At 47.4% G+C, this 20,160-nt stretch overlaps 1 protein-coding gene and 2 long non-coding RNA genes across 5 annotated transcripts in view; 1 reads left to right on the forward strand and 2 right to left on the reverse strand.

Annotated features, from left to right (window-relative positions):
* Positions 1 to 20,160, forward strand: part of LOC106947912 (sodium channel protein type 4 subunit alpha-like) — a 172,999-nt gene that overhangs the window by 106,459 nt on the left and 46,380 nt on the right. For all 3 annotated transcript variants that reach the window (XM_015033230.1, XM_015033229.1, XM_015033231.1), the window contains exons 16-22: positions 1,133 to 1,371; positions 9,014 to 9,187; positions 10,266 to 10,427; positions 10,501 to 10,695; positions 15,821 to 15,961; positions 16,159 to 16,279; positions 16,373 to 16,566. In XM_015033230.1, coding sequence (XP_014888716.1) covers positions 1,133 to 1,371; positions 9,014 to 9,187; positions 10,266 to 10,427; positions 10,501 to 10,695; positions 15,821 to 15,961; positions 16,159 to 16,279; positions 16,373 to 16,566 — 1,226 coding nt within the window. The remainder of the gene's footprint in view (positions 1 to 1,132; positions 1,372 to 9,013; positions 9,188 to 10,265; positions 10,428 to 10,500; positions 10,696 to 15,820; positions 15,962 to 16,158; positions 16,280 to 16,372; positions 16,567 to 20,160) is intronic.
* Positions 1 to 20,160, reverse strand: part of LOC106947913 (uncharacterized) — a 66,190-nt gene that overhangs the window by 19,844 nt on the left and 26,186 nt on the right. The window lies entirely within an intron of this gene.
* The window catches only part of LOC106947914 (uncharacterized), a 9,990-nt gene continuing 4,162 nt past the window's right edge, over positions 14,333 to 20,160 (reverse strand). Inside the window, exons 2-3 of the long non-coding RNA XR_001425070.1 lie at positions 16,883 to 16,887; positions 14,333 to 15,805 (exon numbers count right to left, since the gene is read on the reverse strand). This is a non-coding gene — a long non-coding RNA (uncharacterized LOC106947914). The remainder of the gene's footprint in view (positions 15,806 to 16,882; positions 16,888 to 20,160) is intronic.

The following is a 20,160-nucleotide window of genomic DNA, read 5'->3' on the forward strand; positions in this document are numbered from 1 at the left end:
TGCACCAACCTGACCCGCCCCAAACCGACCTGAACCGACCCAAACTGACCTGCACCGACCCAAACCGACCCAAACCAACCTGAACCGACTCAACCCGACCTGACCCGACCCAAACTGACCTGCACCAACCTGACCCGCCCCAAACCGACCTGAACCGACCCAAACTGACCTGAACCGACCCAAACTGACCTGCACCAACCTGAACCGACCCAAACCGACCTGAACCGACCCAAACTGACCTGAACCGACCCAAACTGACCTGCACCAACCTGAACCGACCCAAACTGACCTGCACCAACCTGAACCGACCCAAACCGACCTGCACCAACCTGAACCGACCCAAACCGACCTGCACCAACCTGAACCGACCCAAACCGAACCGACCCGCCCAGACGTAACTCCTGGATCCTCTGTAGACCAAAGTATTCCAGAATCTACTGCCAGTCCGCAGTTAAAACTGTTTCCAAACCGATGGACTGACTCAGAACCGGCGTCATAAATAGCAAGAAGTCCAGAAAGACAGAGGAAACAGACCAGCATGAATTAAACAGAACACCAATAGTGACGAGTCCAGAGTCGACCTGAAGTGGTCGTATTAATGCAACATTATGCAAAACTGCAAGAAGAACCAAAAACATGTCAGAATCCATGAAGCTGCCCAACACGGCAGCAGACTGAGCTAAAACTGGGTTGTGTAAGAGAGTCTGGGTTTGTTGTGGCTCCCGCCGTCCTCAGGGGAACGCGCGCTTTGTTTGTCAGAAAGAGGAGAGCGGCGCACAGAAACTGAATGAAAGAGAGAAGGAGTGTGGCATCGTGGTCACCCTCATTTACCATGCAATCAGCTTCCTGTGTGTGTTTGTTGGGTGTGCTGAGTCACCGTCTGCCCCCCGGCGCTCGCTGCTCTTAGAGAACAGATCATTATACAGGAAAACACAAAAACCCACTGCTGTCCTCTCTGATTCATCTCCGCTCCCCGCCCTGCCGCCTTACTCCAGGATGAAATCCTTCCAGTCTGGAGTCAAAACAAACTTCTGACCCATAAACTACAAACTCCTCTGCTGCTGCATGTAGAAAAATCTGTAAATGTTTGGAATGATTAGCAGATAAAAAGCTGCTGTCTTCATCTGGGCAGAGCTGGAGGAGTCCCATAAGAAGTGCCACCCCTGCTGGTACGTGTTCGCCCACCGATACCTGGTGTGGGAGTGCTCCCCCTCCTGGCTGCGGCTGAAACAGCTGGTGAAGATCATGGTGATGGACCCCTTCCTGGACCTGGCCATCACCGTCTGCATCGTCCTCAACACGCTCTTCATGGCCATGGAGCATTACCCAATGACGCCCGAGTTCAACGGGATGCTGAGCATCGGAAACCTGGTAGGATGGAGGGAGGGAGGGAGGGATGGGGGGATGAATGGATGTTTTGTAGGAGAAAGTGGTTCTGGTCCATGTTTCTGAATGGGATCCGTCTATTTTCTGGTCCATGTAGCTGAACTGGGTCGTTCTGTAGAGGATTTGCTGTAGGACTTTTTCACCAAACTAACTTTGAAGCCGTGGAGGAGGCGGTGATGTTGGTTGGAAGTGACAGAAGAAGAAGAAACCTGGTGTGAAACGAGCTGAAAGTCTCTCAGACCTTGGGATGAAAATAAATCCTGACCTGCTGCGTTTCCAGTTAAACCAGGAATGTTTGGAGGTGAGTCAGTGTATCGGAGCTGACAGAAGCGGGTCAGCTAGTGACTAGCCGCGCGGTTTGACCCCGCAGACGACCTTCGGGCCGCTGATCGGTGGAAGCGCTATGCTAATTGGTTCACCTGAGGTGTGAACGGCCCTGGGCCAGAGCGCTGCACACCTGGGCAGAGCCGGCCTCAGCTGGGCGGAAACCGAATGCTAACGAGGTTTAAAAGTAGAAACAACCTGCAGCTGTGTGGCTCAACCTGTGGAGCCGGGGCCTGACATGGTACGCTGCTGCTTCAGAGACGGGATCCTTCTTCATGTTCCAGTTCAAACTGACGACGTTAGCGACGATTCCACCTGAAGTTACTGGAAATAACTGATGAAAATATACAAACAAGCTGTCTGAATCGTCCATGTTGGATGTTCATGTTGTTTCATTATTCAAACCTAAAACATGAAAAAATAAAAATCATCCAGTCATGCAGCTCCATCAGGAAATAAAAGTATTTGTTAAATTATTTTTTATGAATTAATGATAATTTGTTCTGCTGTCAGCTGTGGTGGGCACAGTACTGCTAATGCGCTAATAGCAGAGCTAATGTTTAGCGCTTCAGCAATTATGCTAACTTTTAAAACGTTTAGCGCACTTCGCAATAATAAAATAAATCTCTATAGATAAATTCTGAAGCATAATTTGGATGTTTTGTAAACTTTCAGCCAAATAAAGTTCAACATCTGTTGAAGTTTTAAGAAATTTATATTCATGCTCTTATTTTGAAGTCCATTTCCTCTCCACATAAACTCTCTTTATTTAAAACAAGAAAAAATAAACAAAGTTAAAATCTCTGCAGAGTTTAGGAAACTTCCCCATGTTTACGTTTGTGATGGCAGCAGAACCTGATGGTTGCTAAGCGACTCTCAGGTCGTTCAGGTGATCTTCTCGTCGGTGCTGATTCCTCCATGTAGCTCGGTGTTGGTTAGCGTTAGCGCCGGCGGCCCTCAGGCCCCTTCCTGTTATCGGTGGATTATGTAACGCTGCTGTCGCCTCACTTCCTGTTTGATGCGGCCGCCGTCTTCTGCAGCGTAAACACTTTGAGTTGTTGTGCGGCTGAGAAAGGTTGAAGTCTGAAGTTCCTTAGCGGATCAAACCTCTAATCCCGGCAGATGTTTGCTTAGCATTTCGGTGGCCTTTCTGTGGGCTGCGCGCCTCTGAGGGTTATGTAAGCTGGATCATGTCAGGACGCCTCCCTGCTGACACAATCAATGTCAGCTAATGCGCTCGCTGTTTGCTTTTCAGCGGCGCTCTCCGCGTTTCAATATTTCCATCCGAGCAAACACCTCCAACATTCAGAGGAGGCTTTTATCCGCAGAGCAGCAGCCGACCTGCGCTGAGCGCCGCTAACCTTTAATGTCTCTGTTCCGGGGAAGGCTTTGTTTCCCGACATCCTGATTTATGTTTGGAGGCCGAGCTGATTCTGTTTTCACCAGAGATCTTCCACTTATTTCATTTCCAGCAGCGCCGGTCCAGCAGCGCCTTCAGATGACAGAGCAGCTGCTCCGACTCGTTTCCTGGAAGCTTCGTCTTGGTTTGGGAGACGAGAAAGTCTGAAAAGTTTGGAGGAAAGTGTTGATGCTGCTAAGCCTCTTAAGGTCAGAGGTCAGGGTGAGCTGCTCCCTGTGGTTGGAGGCTCCATGTGGAGTTTAACCAGCGTCAGTGATTCTGGTGGAGATTCAGTCTGGCCGTTCAGTTTGAGGAACATTTTATCTGAACGGAGCAAAATGGAGCCGAGATGTAAAACAAATCATTTTATCTGCAGAACAAAAACTTAATTATTTATTTAATAGAAAATTAAAACAAGAAATTCAAGCAGTTTCTAAAAATCAAAGCAAATTTTAGGGAACAAAAAAACAAAAACACTCCAAACATTCAGAATAAATCCATCATGAAGGAAAATGAAAGTTTTAGAGGATTTCTGATGAAACAGGTTGAACTCTTCCTCCTCCTCCTCTTCCTCACCGTCCTTCTCTCCTTTAAGCTTTACAGTGTTTTTTCCTCAGGATTATAAACACTTGAGTATTATTCACTTGTCAGAAATGTCTTTNCAAAATAAAAGCCTTTAGGCTAATATTAAACAGTTTTTATTAGAGCTGAAATCAGGAAATTATCATCATTAACAGAAATAAAAGCTTTAAAACGTCAATCTGTGTTTAATTAATCTATATGAGTTACAGAAATACATAATCATTTTATTAATATTTAAATTGATTGAATATGAGAGTAAAAATCAATCAAGAAAACTAAACAAACCAGAAGAGACTGACTGTGTTTTTCAGGATGTGGAAATAAAAAGTTCAGCATTAATAAATAAAAACAGCAGCTGGATGAATATTCTGTATATTTTTATTCTGTATATTCAGATTTCATCTCTTTAACTGATTTTCTGCTAAATGTTTTGTCCACCGTGAAGGACTTCCTGTCTGACGTAGTTTGTTAGACAGAAACCTGTTCAGCTGTGATGATGTCACAGTGATGATGTCACAGTGATGATGTCACAGTGATGATGTCACAGTGATGATGTCATATTAAAGCTTCTCTGCAGATCCTGAAACTGAAGCTGTTTGTGAAACGTTTCAGTCTAACTGGGGTCAGCTGGCTGCTGGACGCCCGTCCTCTGCTGGACGCCCGTCCTCTGCTGGACGTCCGTCCTCTGCTGGACGTCTGTCCTCCGCTGGACGCCCGTCCTCCGCTGGACGCCCGTCCTCTGCTGGACGCCCGTCCTCTGCTGGACGCCCGTCTTTGCTCAGAGGCACTGAGGCAGAGCAGGAAGTTTAACGATAAAACAGGAAATGTTGGTTTAATGTCCCTCAGATTAAATCAGAGACGATTTAATGGAGTTAAAACAAGAAGGACGAAACCTCAGAACATTCTGCTTAATGATCGTCTGCTGCAGCCTGCAGCCGCCTGCGTGTGTGTGTGTGTGTGTGTGTGTGTGTTGTAGTGCTGCTTACTCATTACATCTGCCTGGTTGTGACAAAAATAATCACGCGTCTTCCTCACATAGTCATCCTCTCTCTGCTGATGTTACTGTTATTAGTGAGTGCTGATGTCAACATCCCTGTTCAAGAGCCTACGGCACACACACACACACACACACACACACACACACACACACACACACACACACACACACACACACACACACCCACACACACACACACACACACACACACTCTGAAGTGAACGTAGCTGCTGGTCAGTTTCTTTCCTCCATCAGTGAATCAGAAACTCAGAGGAAGTTAAACATCAAACCAGAGGAACCAGATCAGAACCATCAGCTGCTGGATTGTAGATCAGTGTTTATAGATACTGATCTATAGATGCTGATCTATAGATGCTGATCTATAGATCATTATAGATACAGTTTGTTTCTATATCACCAGTCCAAACTAAACTTTACAGAACTTCATTTCAGGTCCATCACACACATTCCTGTCGATCCTCGTCAAACATTCAGTTTATTCAGTTTAGCTCAGGAGCTTTTTCCATGAGGTGGGGGTCAAAGTGCGGCCTGAGGGCCATTTGTGGCCCCTGGAATGCATTCATGTGGCCCCTGACTTCAGTTTGACTTTCAGAAAGTGAAGCTGATGATGTTTAACATCTTCTATGGGTTTTTAGGATGAGATCTTCTTAATTGTAAAATGTTCAGTTTAACAAAACTATTTTTTCTTTGATTAGCCACATCATTTTTACTTTGATTAGGCCACAAACATCATTTTACTCAGACTTTGGCATCCAGTTTGCTAAAGACCTCACAATTTTAGAAGAAAGTTCTTGTTTTTGTTGCTGAATAAAATAAACTAAATGAATTGTTCTTTTCAAAGACTTGCAGTAAAGTTTTTTAGCATTTTAGTTGAAAACATCTGTAAATATATTGCTTTAACTTGGTGAACCGGAAGCTGCTTGAGTTAATTCAGCCGAAGCCTTTTAAAGGTCATAGTTTCATATTTACTGAGTTGCATAAAGCAGCCAGTTTTTCTGCTCACTGATGCTTTTGGTTGCAGGGAAGCAGCAGCTGCTGCTGATGTTTGACAGCTGAGCCGAGTTTAACTTCGTTAGCATCAGTCGGCCTGACGTCAGAGAAACATGAGCGAGAAAATGACCGGAAAACACGACACAGTATGCAAAAATAACAACATGATGAGAGAACAGGAGGAAAAATAATAAACTGAGTGTGAATGATTTAAACTGGAAACATGAACTAATTCTGTGAGCTAGAACCGGATCAGATAGATCCAGTTACTTAGATCCAGGTTTATTAGAACCACTAAAGAACGTTCTGACCCTGACCTACCTCCTCATCATCATCATCATCATGATCATCATGTGTGTCTGAACCCAGAGAGCAGCAGAGAGCTCCTCCTGAACTCAGTAATCATGAGGAGAAGCTAATCAACGCTCTGCAGAGCTAATGAGCCCCGAGGCGAGACGGGACCATCCTGGAGGCTCCACACACACACACACACACACACACACACTGACATGAGAACACAAACATATACGCTAACACACATACTGCCCTGCATAAGAACTAAACACAAATCTCTAAATACACACTGATGCTGAAACACACAAGCTAACACAGAGACATGAAAACACAAACATCCAAATATGCTAATATAATAATATGCTAACAAACACAAACACGCTTGCTAACAAACATAGACAATGCTAACACACAGAGCGCCAACGCATAAAGACATTCCAGCACATACAAATATGCTAACACAGGTAGCAATGCAAACACAGGTAGCCATGCTAACACAGGTAGCCATTCTAACACAGGTAGTCATGCTAACACAGGTAGCCATGCTAACACAGGTAGCCTGGTAACACAGGTAGCCATGCTAACACAAGTAGTCATGCTAACACAGGTAGCCATGCTAACACAGGTAGCCTGGTAACACAGGTAGCCATGCTAACACAGGTAGTCATGCTAACACAGGTAGCCATGCTAACACAGGTAGCCATGGTAAAACACACAAACATGTTATACATTAATATGCAAACACAAAGACAATACTAACACACATAAATCAGTCAACAGAAACATACAAACATGCCGACAAACTTAGATATGCTAACACACACACGCATGCTAATGCACGCAAACGGTACCAGAAACTCACATGGAGGCTCAAACACACACAGTCATGCTAACACAGCTGTAGCATCTGGAGTGGGAACAGCGTGTTAAACTGATTCTGCTGGTTTTTCTCAGCCTCTCTGGTCTTTGTGGAGTTTCTTGGTCCAGTTTTTCTCTCCATCGTTGCTTCTGTCCATCCAGGTCACGGGGTCGCCTCGGCACATGTCTAGATCAGTTTGAGACGATGACCTTTGAACCTTTCTCAGATTGATGGACGGTAATCTGAAGTCATTCTGATGCCTTTCCGCCCTGGCCTTGTGTTGAGACTCTGCTGCCTGTTTATCAGAGCATTCTGCTGATGTTTGCCTGCTGGTTACCATGGAAACCGTAGAGATGGATTCATGATGTCGCCTTGGTTTCCGGGTCCATGAAGCGGATGCAGTGTGCATGCTAGCAGCAGCGTGACTCCCAGCTGAGTGGCGTGGGGCTCCATGCTAACTGAAGCATACAGAAACATTTCAGCAGCGGTCAGCGCGCCGCCGCCGCTGCTGCAGCAGCCGCCGCCGCAGCTCAACTCCTGCCGGCTTCCAGAGAGCCGGGGAGCAGAGCGGCGGTGATAGGAGCTGCGTGTGGACGTGGGCTGAACCTGAGCCGGGCTGCAGCGCGGCCCTCTGACTCTTCCTGCCCTTCGTTCAGCTGCTCTGTGTTTACCTGAGAGTTTCAGGAGCTTCTTGTTTCCTCCCAGCCTGATGGCAGCTTCAGCCGTCATGACGCATGTCAGAGCGACAGCGAGGCTCAAGGTCGCTTCTCTCTCCACTGACACAAACATTCATTTATACATCTGAGTTTTATTCCTCTGGTTCCTGGAAGATTATGAAACTGACCCAAATATTCAGATCAGTGGCAGAACCTGGATCTCTGCTGCAGAACCTTGAAAATATAAAATACAGTAAAACGACTCTGAATGGATGAATCTTTATATTTAACATTTTTATGTATTCCTGCTGATCCTTTCAGGGTCACATGGCTGCTGTCTGTCACATCTGGTTATAACCTGATACATTTAGTGTTTTTACTGCTTTTATCTAGTTCTTGTATTCATACAATTTTATAAATATTCATTTTAAACCAGGTTTAGTAGTGAGTCTCTTTCTGTTCACACAAAACACAAACTAGATTTAGAGTGAATTAAAAATGATCTTTACTGCATAAAAAACAAACTATTTAAATAACTGTAGGAGTTTTTGTTGCCAGAAAATGAAAAATCTAGAGTTAGTTGTGATGTTGTGTTGAAGTAACTTCAGAACTGAACCAAAAGTTCTGATGTCGGCATGAACTGACTGGACATGATACAAAATTAGAAAATAAGAAACAAAAGGATTTTTAATCCGATGAGCAGCTGAACATCCATCCATTGTCTTACCCCTTGGCCCTAATGGGGTCAGGAGGTTCTGGTGCCTCTCCAGTAAACGTTTCAGGTGAGAGGTGGGGTCACCTGGGGTCACCTGGGGTGACCTGGGGTCACCTGGTCAGGTCTCCAGTCTGTTGCAGGGCAACACAGAGACAGACGGGACAAACACACTTTAGAGAGACAATTAACCTGACAGTCATGTGTTTGGACTGGGAGGCAGCCGGAGAACCGGAGAGAACCCACCATGCACTGGGAGAACATGCAGAACGACCCGGGTCGGGAATCGAACCCAGAACCTTCTGGCTGCGAGGCAGCAGCTCTACCAACTTAAAGATGTTAAAGTGAAACTTAAACTTTAGATCATTTTTAGGTTGCAGTGAGTCGCTGTTGTTTTGCTTCAGGAGTTCTGGAGAACTGGACCCGGTTGGCTGGACTCAGAACTTTAGATGTATTCTCATCGTCTCTGTGGGTCGGTGTTGGTGTGAACTGAAGTCTGTCCAGAACCCAGCAGGGTTTGGTTCTGAAGATGTTCTGACCATCTGCATGGTCAGAACCATAAACATGGACTCGACCTGGATCAGCTTCCTCTCTGCTGGGCTGGACCTCTGTCTGACCCTATGTGACCTCTGTCTGACCCTATGTGACCTCTGTGTGACCCTGTGTGACCCAGTGTGACCTCTGTCTGACCCTATGTGACCTCTGTCTGACCCCAGTGTGACCTCTGACCCTATGTGACCTCTGTCTGACCCCAGCGTGACCCCAGTGTGGCCTCTGTGTTTGTGTCCCTCAGGTGTTCTCAGGGATCTTCACAGCGGAGATGGTTCTGAAGATCATCGCCTTGGACCCGTACTACTACTTCCAGACGGGCTGGAACATCTTTGACAGCATCATCGTGTGCCTCAGCCTCATGGAGCTCGGATTGTCTGATGTGGAGGGGCTCAGCGTCCTGCGCTCCTTCCGGCTGGTACGTCATCGCATCGCTCACACTAACAGCCCTTAGACACAGTTTAATGTAATGTAATAATGTTGTCATTTTGGCGCCCGCTCCAGCGCAGCACCCACATGCGTAGCGCGTAGCCACTGATCCTGCCTTAACCGTTGTGGTTTCTGTTGGTGGAAAACCCAACCACACGAGAAGTGATTCCCTCTGAGATGTTTGGGTTTGACGGTGCATGCTGATTGGCCGGTGCAGAGTGATGTCATTTAGCCAAAAGTCCAGCTGTGGCCAAGTTTCTGACCCGATCAGGCGGAGTGGAGCGGAGGCGTCAGCAGCATCTCGGGTCTTCATCTGTCCTCACTGATCTCAGGAAGTGTCACTCTGAGGATCTCCGTCTTCCTGCAGGACCCCCCACATGATAACACCCCTTCGTCCTCCTCATCCTCACTGGTTGCATCTGCAGATTGTTTCTTCTTCTCTGATTTATGTGACCTGATAGATGCTGCAGAAGAAGAACAAACCTCAGTTCTACTGATAGATCCAGGATAACCGGAGATCTTCTGCTTCTTTTCCAACATTTTACTCATATTTGCTTTGAAAAGTCTCTAAGGATGTTTTCCTCCTGATGGTCCGGTCGACCCGGTTCTACTGGAACCAGAACATCTGCTCCACCTCCAGCTGCTCTGAGTCAAACCAACCTGTTCCCCTCCTGGCCTGTGGGGGCGCTGCACCAAGAACCACTGAAGGAAACGACACAAAAACCTCTGAAGACACTGAGAGCAACTTCCTTCTTCACCAGATGGAAACAAGATGGATGCGTCAGATTTTAGCATTGGAGGATTTCTCTTTAGGCTAAAGACCAGGAGCCATTTCTGCTGCTAGCGCTAGGCTAGCACGTTAGCTTTGGTTGTATTTACCCAGAATGCCCTGTGCTGTAGTTCACTTCCTGCTTTTGAAGCTGCAGATCCTTTGGATCTGAAACTCAGATCTAAATGATCTGCATCTGGTCCAGTCAGTCGGAGTTGATTGAATCCTAAATGAAAAGTTTTCCTTCCTGTTGTTGCCGACTGTTGACCTCTGACCCCTGCCCCCTGTTCTGCCCCAGCTGCGTGTTTTTAAGCTGGCCCGCTCCTGGCCGACCCTCAACACGCTCATCAAGATCATCGGGAACTCCATGGGCGCCCTGGGCAACCTGACGCTGGTCCTCGCCATCATCGTCTTCATCTTCGCCGTGGTGGGGATGCAGCTGTTCGGGAAGAACTACCAGGTGGGCCGCCGTCGCCTCCCGGTGGCCGGGCCGGGCGCCGGCGCCGTGTCTGACCTCTGCTGTGTCCCTGCAGGAGTGTGTGTGTAAGATCTCCAAGGACTGCGTCCTCCCCCGCTGGCACATGAAGGACTTCTTCCACTCCTTCCTCATCGTGTTCCGGGTTCTGTGCGGCGAATGGATCGAGACCATGTGGGACTGCATGGAGGTGGCGGGGCAGCCGCTCTGCATCCTCGTCTTCATGCTGGTCATGGTTATCGGAAACCTGGTGGTGAGTTCCTCTGAGGGGGACGCTGCCGCCGCGCGGGGGTAGAGAGGCTGCTGGTTCTGAACCGGACCGGATGGACCCGGTTTGGGCTGGGTTTAAAGTAGGGATGCACCGATTGCAGTTTTCTGGCTGATTCCTGATCTTTAAAAGAGACTGACCTGCCGATTCTGATTTTGGTCGATACCAAGATTTATTTTTCTGAAACGTTGCTAAATATATTAAAGTCACTGAGTTGAAGTAGAGGGGCGGCGATTGTTACCGTAAACATTCAGATAAAACCTGGTGGGCGGGGCTACGGCGGTGGGCGGGGCTAACAGGCAAACTGACTGCAGAGCAAAGACAACAGCAGCTGATTTTTAGACCTTTACTGATGAAGATCAGATCAGCTTCACATGTAATTATCTGCTGATCAATGATCTCACAAAATTAAGAAAATCGGCTGGGCGATGAATCGGCTGGGCGATGAATCGGCTGGGCGAGAAATCGGTGCACCTCTAGTTGAATGTCTGGGTCCAGCTGCAGTGTTTCTGGCTGCTGAGGGTTTGGTTCTGGTTCTGGTTCTGGTTCTGGTTTCTACAGATCAGTAGAGATGGAGAATAAAATGTTTCTTTCCTGAATTCAAAAGACTCAAAAATAGATTTTAAATGTGTTTTAAGTCGAACGTCTCTGGTTCTGTCAGGATAAAAATGTTACTGGACGATAAAACGGTAATATTTTTATTTTCAGACCATTTTGCACTAATATAATGATAATGGCAAACTAAACCCATTATCAAATTAAAGTTTAAATTTCAACACTGGAACTAGAAGACACTTTAAATATCCAAACTAAATAAACAAAACAACAAATGAAATTAACATAATTAGAGTTAAGATCTAGAAACTCGACTGAAACTTTTATCATCCAGTTTTTGAGAAAAACGATAAACGATAAATCAAATGGAAATTATTGATCCGTTTTAATGTATTACACATATAATGCATTATATGCATTACCACCAAATATTCTGAATACATTTTTATATAAATATCTTTAAGTAAAAACCAGGCAGCTAAACTAACTAAACTGAATTCTGCTCATTTTAGTTGTAGAGTTTCTGCTGAATTAAACTGATGGAAAACTGATAATTTAAGTGTTTTAGACAAATATTCTAACTGTGTCTTTTCCTCGTCAGTCTCGTCATTTCAACAGAACCTCTAGAACCGTTCGGACAGGTTCTGAATCAAATCATGACTCTGAACATCAAATCAACTGGATGACTGATTTCTCCAGATCTGCTGTGATGAATCCGCCTGACGGTTTTTAGGTTTTTATGTTTTTATGGGATGAATCGGAGCAGCAGCCGCTTTCTGCTGCAGCTGCAGAGTTCTGTTCCTGTTCCTGTTCCTGTTCCGGATCGGTTCTGCAGGAGTTCTCCTGGCCCGCTCCGATGTTCTGACCCAAAAACACGGAGTCACAGCCAGAGGACCGGATGTTCAGGAAGCACGAAATTCCCAAACCAGGAAACACTGGAAGCATTTCAGCATCTGATCGAGACAATAACTAGATCCAAAAGTAACTTTATGACCCTGAAAACGTCTCAAGTTCAGGAGAGGAGCAGCTTCTCATTTCCACTCCGTCCTCCTCTTCCTCCTCTTCCTCCTCCTGGTTCTGATTAGCCTGAAGTGTCTCCGTCTCTCCGGCCGTCAGCGGATCATAACGACTCTCAGAGCAATAACTCGACTCCTCTCAGCTGCTGGCTTAATGCTCTCATGGAGATTTAATAATGAGGCTGATACAACACACACACACACACACACACACGCACGCACGCACGCACGCACACACACCCACACACACACACGCACGCACGCACACCCACACACACACACACACACACACACACACACACACACACACCTCCTCCTGCAGAGGTTTACGCTGACCCGACTGAAGAAATGCACCTGAACATATCGCGGTGCGTTTGAGTCGGGATGACGGCAGCGTTCCCGTTGATCTGATTTATCCCGTTAGAAACGCTCCGATTGTGATCCAGAGGTGTGTGTGCGTGTGTGCGCGTGTGTGTGTGTGTTTTCCTTTGTGAGACATGCAGTGCTTCACCCTGAGATGAAAAAAATCTAATTAAAGTTAAAGTTTGTCTGAAGGAAAGAAGAAAGAGGTGAAGAAAATAAACATGGACAACAAAAGAGGAAAAATAATTAAAAGCAAATAAAAAAAGAGAAAATAAGAAACATCATCAGGATTCATGGAATCGTCGCATTGAGGAAGGAAGTTATGCAATAACGACGAGAACTATAGAAATGTTCAACAAGGGAAAATAAAAAATACAAGAACAAAGAAAATTCAGATGAAACTTTAGAGAAAATAGTAAAAATGGAATAAAACAGCAAAAAGAGAAATAAATGAAGAAAAAAGATAAAAACAGGAAAACAGAAACCACAGAAGAAGAATGGAAATATGAGGACCAGAGCAGCAGAAGAACAGGGTGTACTTACTTACTTACTTACTTACTTTCCACCCAGGCTGAACCTGAAGCCTCCTGAAGGAGTTCAGTTTTTCTCTCCAGGAGGTTCTCAGAACCAGAACGTCGGTCTGGACTGGTTTGACTGGGACGGGCTGCTGCGTCCAGCGTTGCCATGGCGACCCAGCAGCAGCAGGTCCTCCCCGCTGCAGGCGGGTCCCATCAGGCCCGGCGGAGGCTCTGAGCTGCAGCAGATGTTCAGCTGCTGCAGCTCATGACAAACGAGCCGCCGAACTGATTCTGCTGAGTCAGCACTTCACCTGCAGCACACCTGGTACCAGTAACTCTTCATCCTCCTCCTCATCCTCTCGTCAGACGTGTGGAGCTCCAGCTGTACTTGCTGCAGCTCCACAGGATCCTGGTTCTGGGTCCAAACGGAGCTGCAGTCGGGCTTGTTCTGAACGTTTAACCTCAGTGGAACCGACCCGGTTTGCCTCAGAATGAGATCCAGTTTGGGTCTCATGTTCCTGTCCGCTGAGGTTCTGTAGAGGACGACCGGTTCTGGGTCGGTTCTGACCTGGAGGTGGGAACTGGGTTGGAACTGGTTCAGCTGCATTCGGTTTGATTCAGTTCACTGCTTTAACAGATTCAGTTCTTTTTAATCGATCCAGTTCATTTTGACTCGATTCAGCTGAAGATGAACGATTTTATCAAATTAAATTCTGATATTTGAAGAGAAGAATCGTGATGTTTGACTCAGTGGATCCATCTGAACAGAACCGAACCATTAGATTGAGCAGAACCATTAGAACCTCTTTACATGTGATCCTTGTTCCTCCCAGACCGTTCCTGTTCTCCCTCCCAGCTCTCCCAGTTTGTCTCTGTCTGCCTCTATGGTTTACTGGGACTCCCGCCGCTCCTCCTGGGGATTTCCCAGGAGGCTTTGCTCTCGGCGGTTGGTGTGATGCGTTGGATCAATCCGACCCGGCTTGGTTCCCCCTGGATCTGCTGCGGGGCCGTTTCCAGGCAGCAGCCGGTTTACTGAAGGAGAATTTAAGTTTCCAGTAAAACCGTGAAGCGTCTCTGCTGGTCCAGTAAACGTCTGGAAGGAAACCATCAGTAAAACGAATCCAGTCAGTTCAGCTCATTGGCTGATGTGAAGTAAATGATGTGTGTGTGTGTGTGTGGGGTGTGTGTCGTCGAGCTAAACGAGGAGCATCAGGAGCAACAGCTGGCTCCAGAACCGGACCGGTCCTTTATTGAGGTAACTTTTGGTTCAGTTTGAGAGTTTTACATCTTACCTGGATCTGTTACCATGGTAACTGGAGCTTTTCTCAACACCTGAACTTTGTCCTCATGACTGACCTACAATCTGCTGTTTGCTCACATCATAGCCTTTCTGCTGCCCCCAAGTGGCCGAACCTGGAATTAAAGCCGTTTTCCCTGTAATGAGTTGCTAATCAGGAAACGGTCTGCTGGTTCTGCAGTCGCTCCTGTCAGAGTCTGGGTATTGACTACTGGAAAGCAGGAAGGTCATTGGTCAATACCGCAGGTTGCCATGTTAGCCAATCAGAACCATTGATCTATTGGTGGATTACACAGCCAATCAGACGGCAGCGATTTGGGTCAGGGAAGCTATGACAGCAACAGAGATCAGTAACACACAACGACAACAAACATGGCACCAGCTGGGATCAATACACACACACACACACACACACACACACACCGAAATAATGCAACTCCCTCTGGAGGATAATTATTATAAAATCAGAAACTTTAGATCAGATCTTTGCAGCCAGTTCAGCTTCAGAAAACATATTTAGAGCTGCAAATGACGCACACTGGAGGAAATGTTGTTACACTAAAAAAACACAATTTTATTTAGATTTTGGTTTTAAAATTAATAAAACCATAAGACTTTTGTGAAAAGTGAATAAAGCGTTTTGTAAGATGTTGATTTTTATTGGAAATATGAATGAGAAAATAGATCTAGAAACCTGTTGCTGGTACTTTCAGTGTAATTATTAAACTACTAAAACCTGCATTTATTACAAACGTATAATTAAAACTAATATCTGGTTTATCACTTCTGGAGCTGCAGGATCAGAAACCTGGATTAGAGTCTCAGACTTTAATGATGTCGATCATAAAAATACCTTTTTGTTAATAATTCATGTTAAAAATTTATTTTAAGTAAAATCCTGCTTTGCATTGTCTTCAGCCCCTTTTACTCTGATTCCACTAAATAAACTCCAGTCCAGCCAGTTTCCAGTTTGCTTCCTGGTGTCTGTTATTGACCCAGTGGCCCGGTTTCCAGCAGCTGCTGGTTGCTAGGTAACCACCCTCCAGCCGCAGGGTTGATGCTTCATCAGCTCCATGTCAGAATTATGAATGAATCAGACATTTTCTTTTTATCTCTGTTTGGTTTTCTACATCACTTCCTGTTCCTTGACTTCCACTTTAAACTCAAAGCTTTTAGCTGATGTAACCTGTGATCGGACGTGTTTCGGGTCAGAACCGGCTCTGACTCCGCCCCCTACGCCCCGGTCAGCTCTGACTCCGCCCCGGTCAGCTCTGACTCCGCCCCCTCCGCCCAGGTCAGCTCTGACTCCGCCCCCTCCGCCCAGGTCAGCTCTGACTCCGCCCCCTCTGCTCTGTCTGCAGCTGCTGAACCTCTTCCTGGCTCTGCTCCTCAGCAGCTTCAGCTCCGACAACCTCTCCGCCCCAGATGAAGACGGGGAGATGAACAACCTCCAGATCGCCATCCACCGGATCACTCTGGGCCTGGGCTGGTGCCGCCGACAGGTACTGCTGGTTCTGACCCGATGGTTCTGACCCGATGGTTCTGACCTGATGGTTCTGACCTGGTTCTGACCCAATGGTTCTGACCCGATGGTTCTGACCTGATGGTTCTGACCTGGTTCTGACCTGGTTCTGACCCGATGGTTCTGACCTGATGGTTCTGACCCGATGGTTCTGACCCGATGGTTCTGGGGTTCTAGGTGGTGGACTTCTTCAACGGGAACCTGAAGCGGCGCCGGCAGAAACGAAAAGAGGCCAAAGCCATGATGAAGCTGAAACGGCTGAGCACCGTTCACACTGAGGCCAACGGCGCCGTCATCGGTAACACACACACACACACACACACACACACACACACACACAGTTTGGGTTTATCTGGACAGAACCAGAACCAACCCGACCCGTCTGTTCCAGGCCGCCATGTGGAGAAGTACGTGGTTCCGGAGGACGACAGCTACATGACCAACCCCAACCTGACCATCAGCGTTCCCATCGCCCCCGGAGAGTCCGACGTGGAGTTTCCGGAGGAAGAGGAGGAGGAGGAAGAAGAGGAGGGTCAGGAGGAGCAGAGCGAGGGATCCGAGGGAGACGAGGAGAGAGAGGAGGAGGTGAGGACCCGACCCGATAACTGCAGACGAACTATAAAAATGATGAACTCTGTAAAATCTCTGAACTTCCTGGTCTGCGCTACACCAGACTCTGGGATGACAAACACCACTTCAGCCAGACTTTGTAAATCGGGGAACATTTCTCGGCTTCACTCCTGCTGAGTTCAGCTGCACCAAATCAGAGATATGAACCGAAATATGATTTTTATCAACGGTTCAATCTGAGGTCCGGCTGGAAGGAGGAGGCGCGGCGCGGTGGCGTTGCTAACAGGAAGTGACTGATTTGTGTTGTGCACGTGTCACTGTGAGCGTGCACGTGACCTGTGCCGACTCAGTCCGGGTCCGTCGGGCCCGGCAGGATGTTCTGGTTCAGGTGGTTTCTGCAGGATTTCAGCTGTTTTGTTGTAAATCCAGGGCCGGTTCTGCTCTGGTTCTGGTCCGGCCCGGTTCTGATCCGATCCGGTCCGGTCTAACTGGTCGGATCTTGCTGTGTCAGCGCTCCTCAGAGGTTCTGCAGCTGCGGCGGCCCGGTGTTCCGGCGTCATCAGAACCTATTATTGTTCCTGCTGAGGATAAATGAAGGCAGGTTCTCCAGCTGCTCCGTTCGGGTCCAGACCGGAAAGTTCTGACACGCAGATTCTTCACGGCTCTTCGTCGGAGCGCTGCTCGCTGGATCAGCACCCTGAGAGTGAAAAATGCTCCGAGACATGAGCGCTGGCCCGGTTCTGACCCAGATAGGCAGGTGAGCGGCGCTGCTGCTGGAGGGGATGAGTCAGCGGCCCGGTTCAGCTGTGGTTCCGACTCCAGGAGCGGGTCCGCTGAGCGAGCAGAGCATCGGCCATCTGGGTGTCGGTTCTGATGGGTTCTGGTCAGAGTTCCAGTCCGGTTCCGGTCCGGTTCCGGTCCCCTGTTTCATTAATTTGATGATTTTTACTTTAGTTTGGACTGAAGAAGAAAAAGAGATCAGGTTCTACAGGTCCAAACAGAACCAAACAGAACCAAACCCAGCAGAACCAAACAGAACCAAACCCAATAGAACCAAACAGAACCACTCTCCAGACCTTTGTCTGTGAAATAAGAGCGTAAACATGAGAACCCAGCAGGTTCTGTCTGGGTTTGGACCCGACCCGCCGTGTTTCTGCACCTGGAAGTGACTCAGTGAGGCTGAGATGACCTTTGACCTCTGCAGAGACCAGCAGGTGTCAGCTGGCGCAGGTGGAGGCTTTGATTCGCCTCTGAGAGGAACATCAAACCGATCAGAACAGAGAAAACCTGATAGTTCCAGAACCAGAACCGATGAATCTGGGTCAGTGAATACGGTCCAAACAGAACCAAAACGCTAAAAACATAATTTCATTTCAGGCATTTTTTCTTTTCCATACAAGAATAAAAACATCTTTATTTTCTCATGTTGATCATAAATATATTTCAAATTCTTCATCTGGAATCTGGATCTGAAAAAACTAAATACATTTTATTTATTCTTTATAGTTTTAAATAAATAATGTGTCTGGGACTGGATCAGCTCTTCAAACAGACCCGGTTCTGTTTCAGCTCTGGCAGGTTCTGTTTGGTTCTTCTGATCAGATTCTGGGTCTGACTGCTGTTGCGTCTTGGTGTTGTTCGGTTTCGGACCGTTTCGGACCGTTTCGGACCGTTTCGGACCGCCTGCCTCCATCCGTCTCTGAGCTCCTTCTGTAGTTTAGATGAACGATGTCCCGTTTTCTGTCTCTCTAAGCAGAAAACGTCCCGCTGACTGATGTTGGTCTGTCCTTGTTAGCGCTCCTCTGTGCCTTTAAGTGAAGATGAATGACTGTGTGGGGAAATAAGCATCTGTTACCATGGCGACGGATAATGAAACGAGTCGTGAAGAAGCCTGGCTGCGTTTTTATCCAAGGACAAAAGGATCGGGAGTTATTCTAACATGTTTGATGGTCAGAGCGGAGCAGCAGGCTCCGCCCACCTCGCTGTGAGACGACGCAGCGTTTATAACTGTTAACCAATAATCAATCACTTCCTGTTTGACCCGACACACAGGAACAGCCCTCTGCAAAACGGGAAAGACAGGAAATCATGTCTTTAAATTGAGGCGGACATGTTGACCTTCATGAGTTCATTTGGGTTTAAAGTCAGAACCGGATCCAGAACCGGATCGGGTCAGATGGTTCTGGTGGAAAACAGGATGAATATGTGGAAAAGCTCCTCTGTTCAGCATGGTGGAGGGCCTGTGATGCTGTGGGCTTGATAGCAGAGATGGTAAATTATAACCTCATGTCTGTTTTCTGTCTCTTATTCTTCCTGCGGCTCCATGAGGCAGAATTATTCTGAGTCTCGGCCCGGTTTGACGGCGTCAACAATCAGGAGAACTTTAAGGCTGCAGTCCCACCAGGCCCGCTTCAACCCAACTCCAGTCCGTTTAGAAAGTCCGGTCCGGTTGGTGAGGTCTGAACACTAATCGACCTCTGACCTCTGGTCCTCTGAACCTCAGACTGGGTTTGGTAGAAGTGAACTCTGGTTTGGTTCCAATGTGAACGCTAAGCTAGCTAAGGTCCACCGGACCATCAGGAGGAAAACAGCCTAAATAAGGTTCTTACGTATTTCATATGAGCTGGTTGCTCTCTGTTTGGGTCGGCCTGCAGGACTCTGGTTCCTTTGGTTCCTTTGGTTCTGGCCCTGAACCGGGCCGGTTCTCCGTTTTCTTGTGGCTCGGATCCACAAACTGAAATACATTTAAACTCCTCATTACAGACGTCAGCTGTCAGCAGGCTGCATTATCCACCCGGGGTGTGCATGTCTCTGGGAGCGTGTGTGTCAGAGATTAGGGAGAGAGAGAGAGAGAGAGAGAGAGAGTGTGTGTGTGTGTGTGTGTGTGTGTGTGTGTGTTTGGCTTCACCTCTGCCTGCGTTTGTGTCCAAGGCTGCTGGCATTTGTCACAGTCGCTGCTCTCTGTTCTCAGGCTCTGAATGTATTCATGAGTGGCTGTTGACTCAGGTAGTTAGCTCACCTGTTCACACACACACACACACACACACACGCATGCAGGCTTCTTTGTCCAGGCAAAAGACAGACTGTCCAGATTTCTCTCCTCCGTCCTCAGCAGAAACTCATCCCTCCATCGTCTCTTTGTGGAGTTAAACTCCCATGATGCTCAGCAAACTGGGACCTTTAAAGTCAGCTGGGATTGATGTAGCGGGTTGGGGGGTTTCCTGTTGTCCTGGTTTTAAGCGAACAGACGGTGGTTTTCCTGCGTTTTGGAAGCTGAAGGTTCTGTTTGGTTGCTGCCAGGAATCCTGCCGGTTCTGAACGGTTCTGACTCACTCTGCAGAGAAACAAAGCAGCTCTGGGCACAAAAACAGGATAAAAAGTTTATAATACTGAAGATAATTCAGGCTGGAGGCTGGAGGCTTCCTGAACAGGGCAGGAACCGGCTCCAGTTGTTGGTCGTCCTTCATCACTTCCTGTGGCCCGGTCTGGACCTGATCCAGACCCGGTCCTGACCCGGTCCAGACCCAATCTGGACCTGGTCCTGACCCGGTCCAGACCCAATCTGGACCTGGTCCTGATCCGGTCTGGACCTGATCCGGACCCGGTCCT

Source organism: Poecilia latipinna, unplaced genomic scaffold (genome assembly GCF_001443285.1).
Source record: "Poecilia latipinna isolate Pla-1442-1.1 unplaced genomic scaffold, P_latipinna-1.0 Scaffold261, whole genome shotgun sequence".
NCBI classification, from domain to species: Eukaryota; Metazoa; Chordata; class Actinopteri; order Cyprinodontiformes; family Poeciliidae; genus Poecilia; species Poecilia latipinna.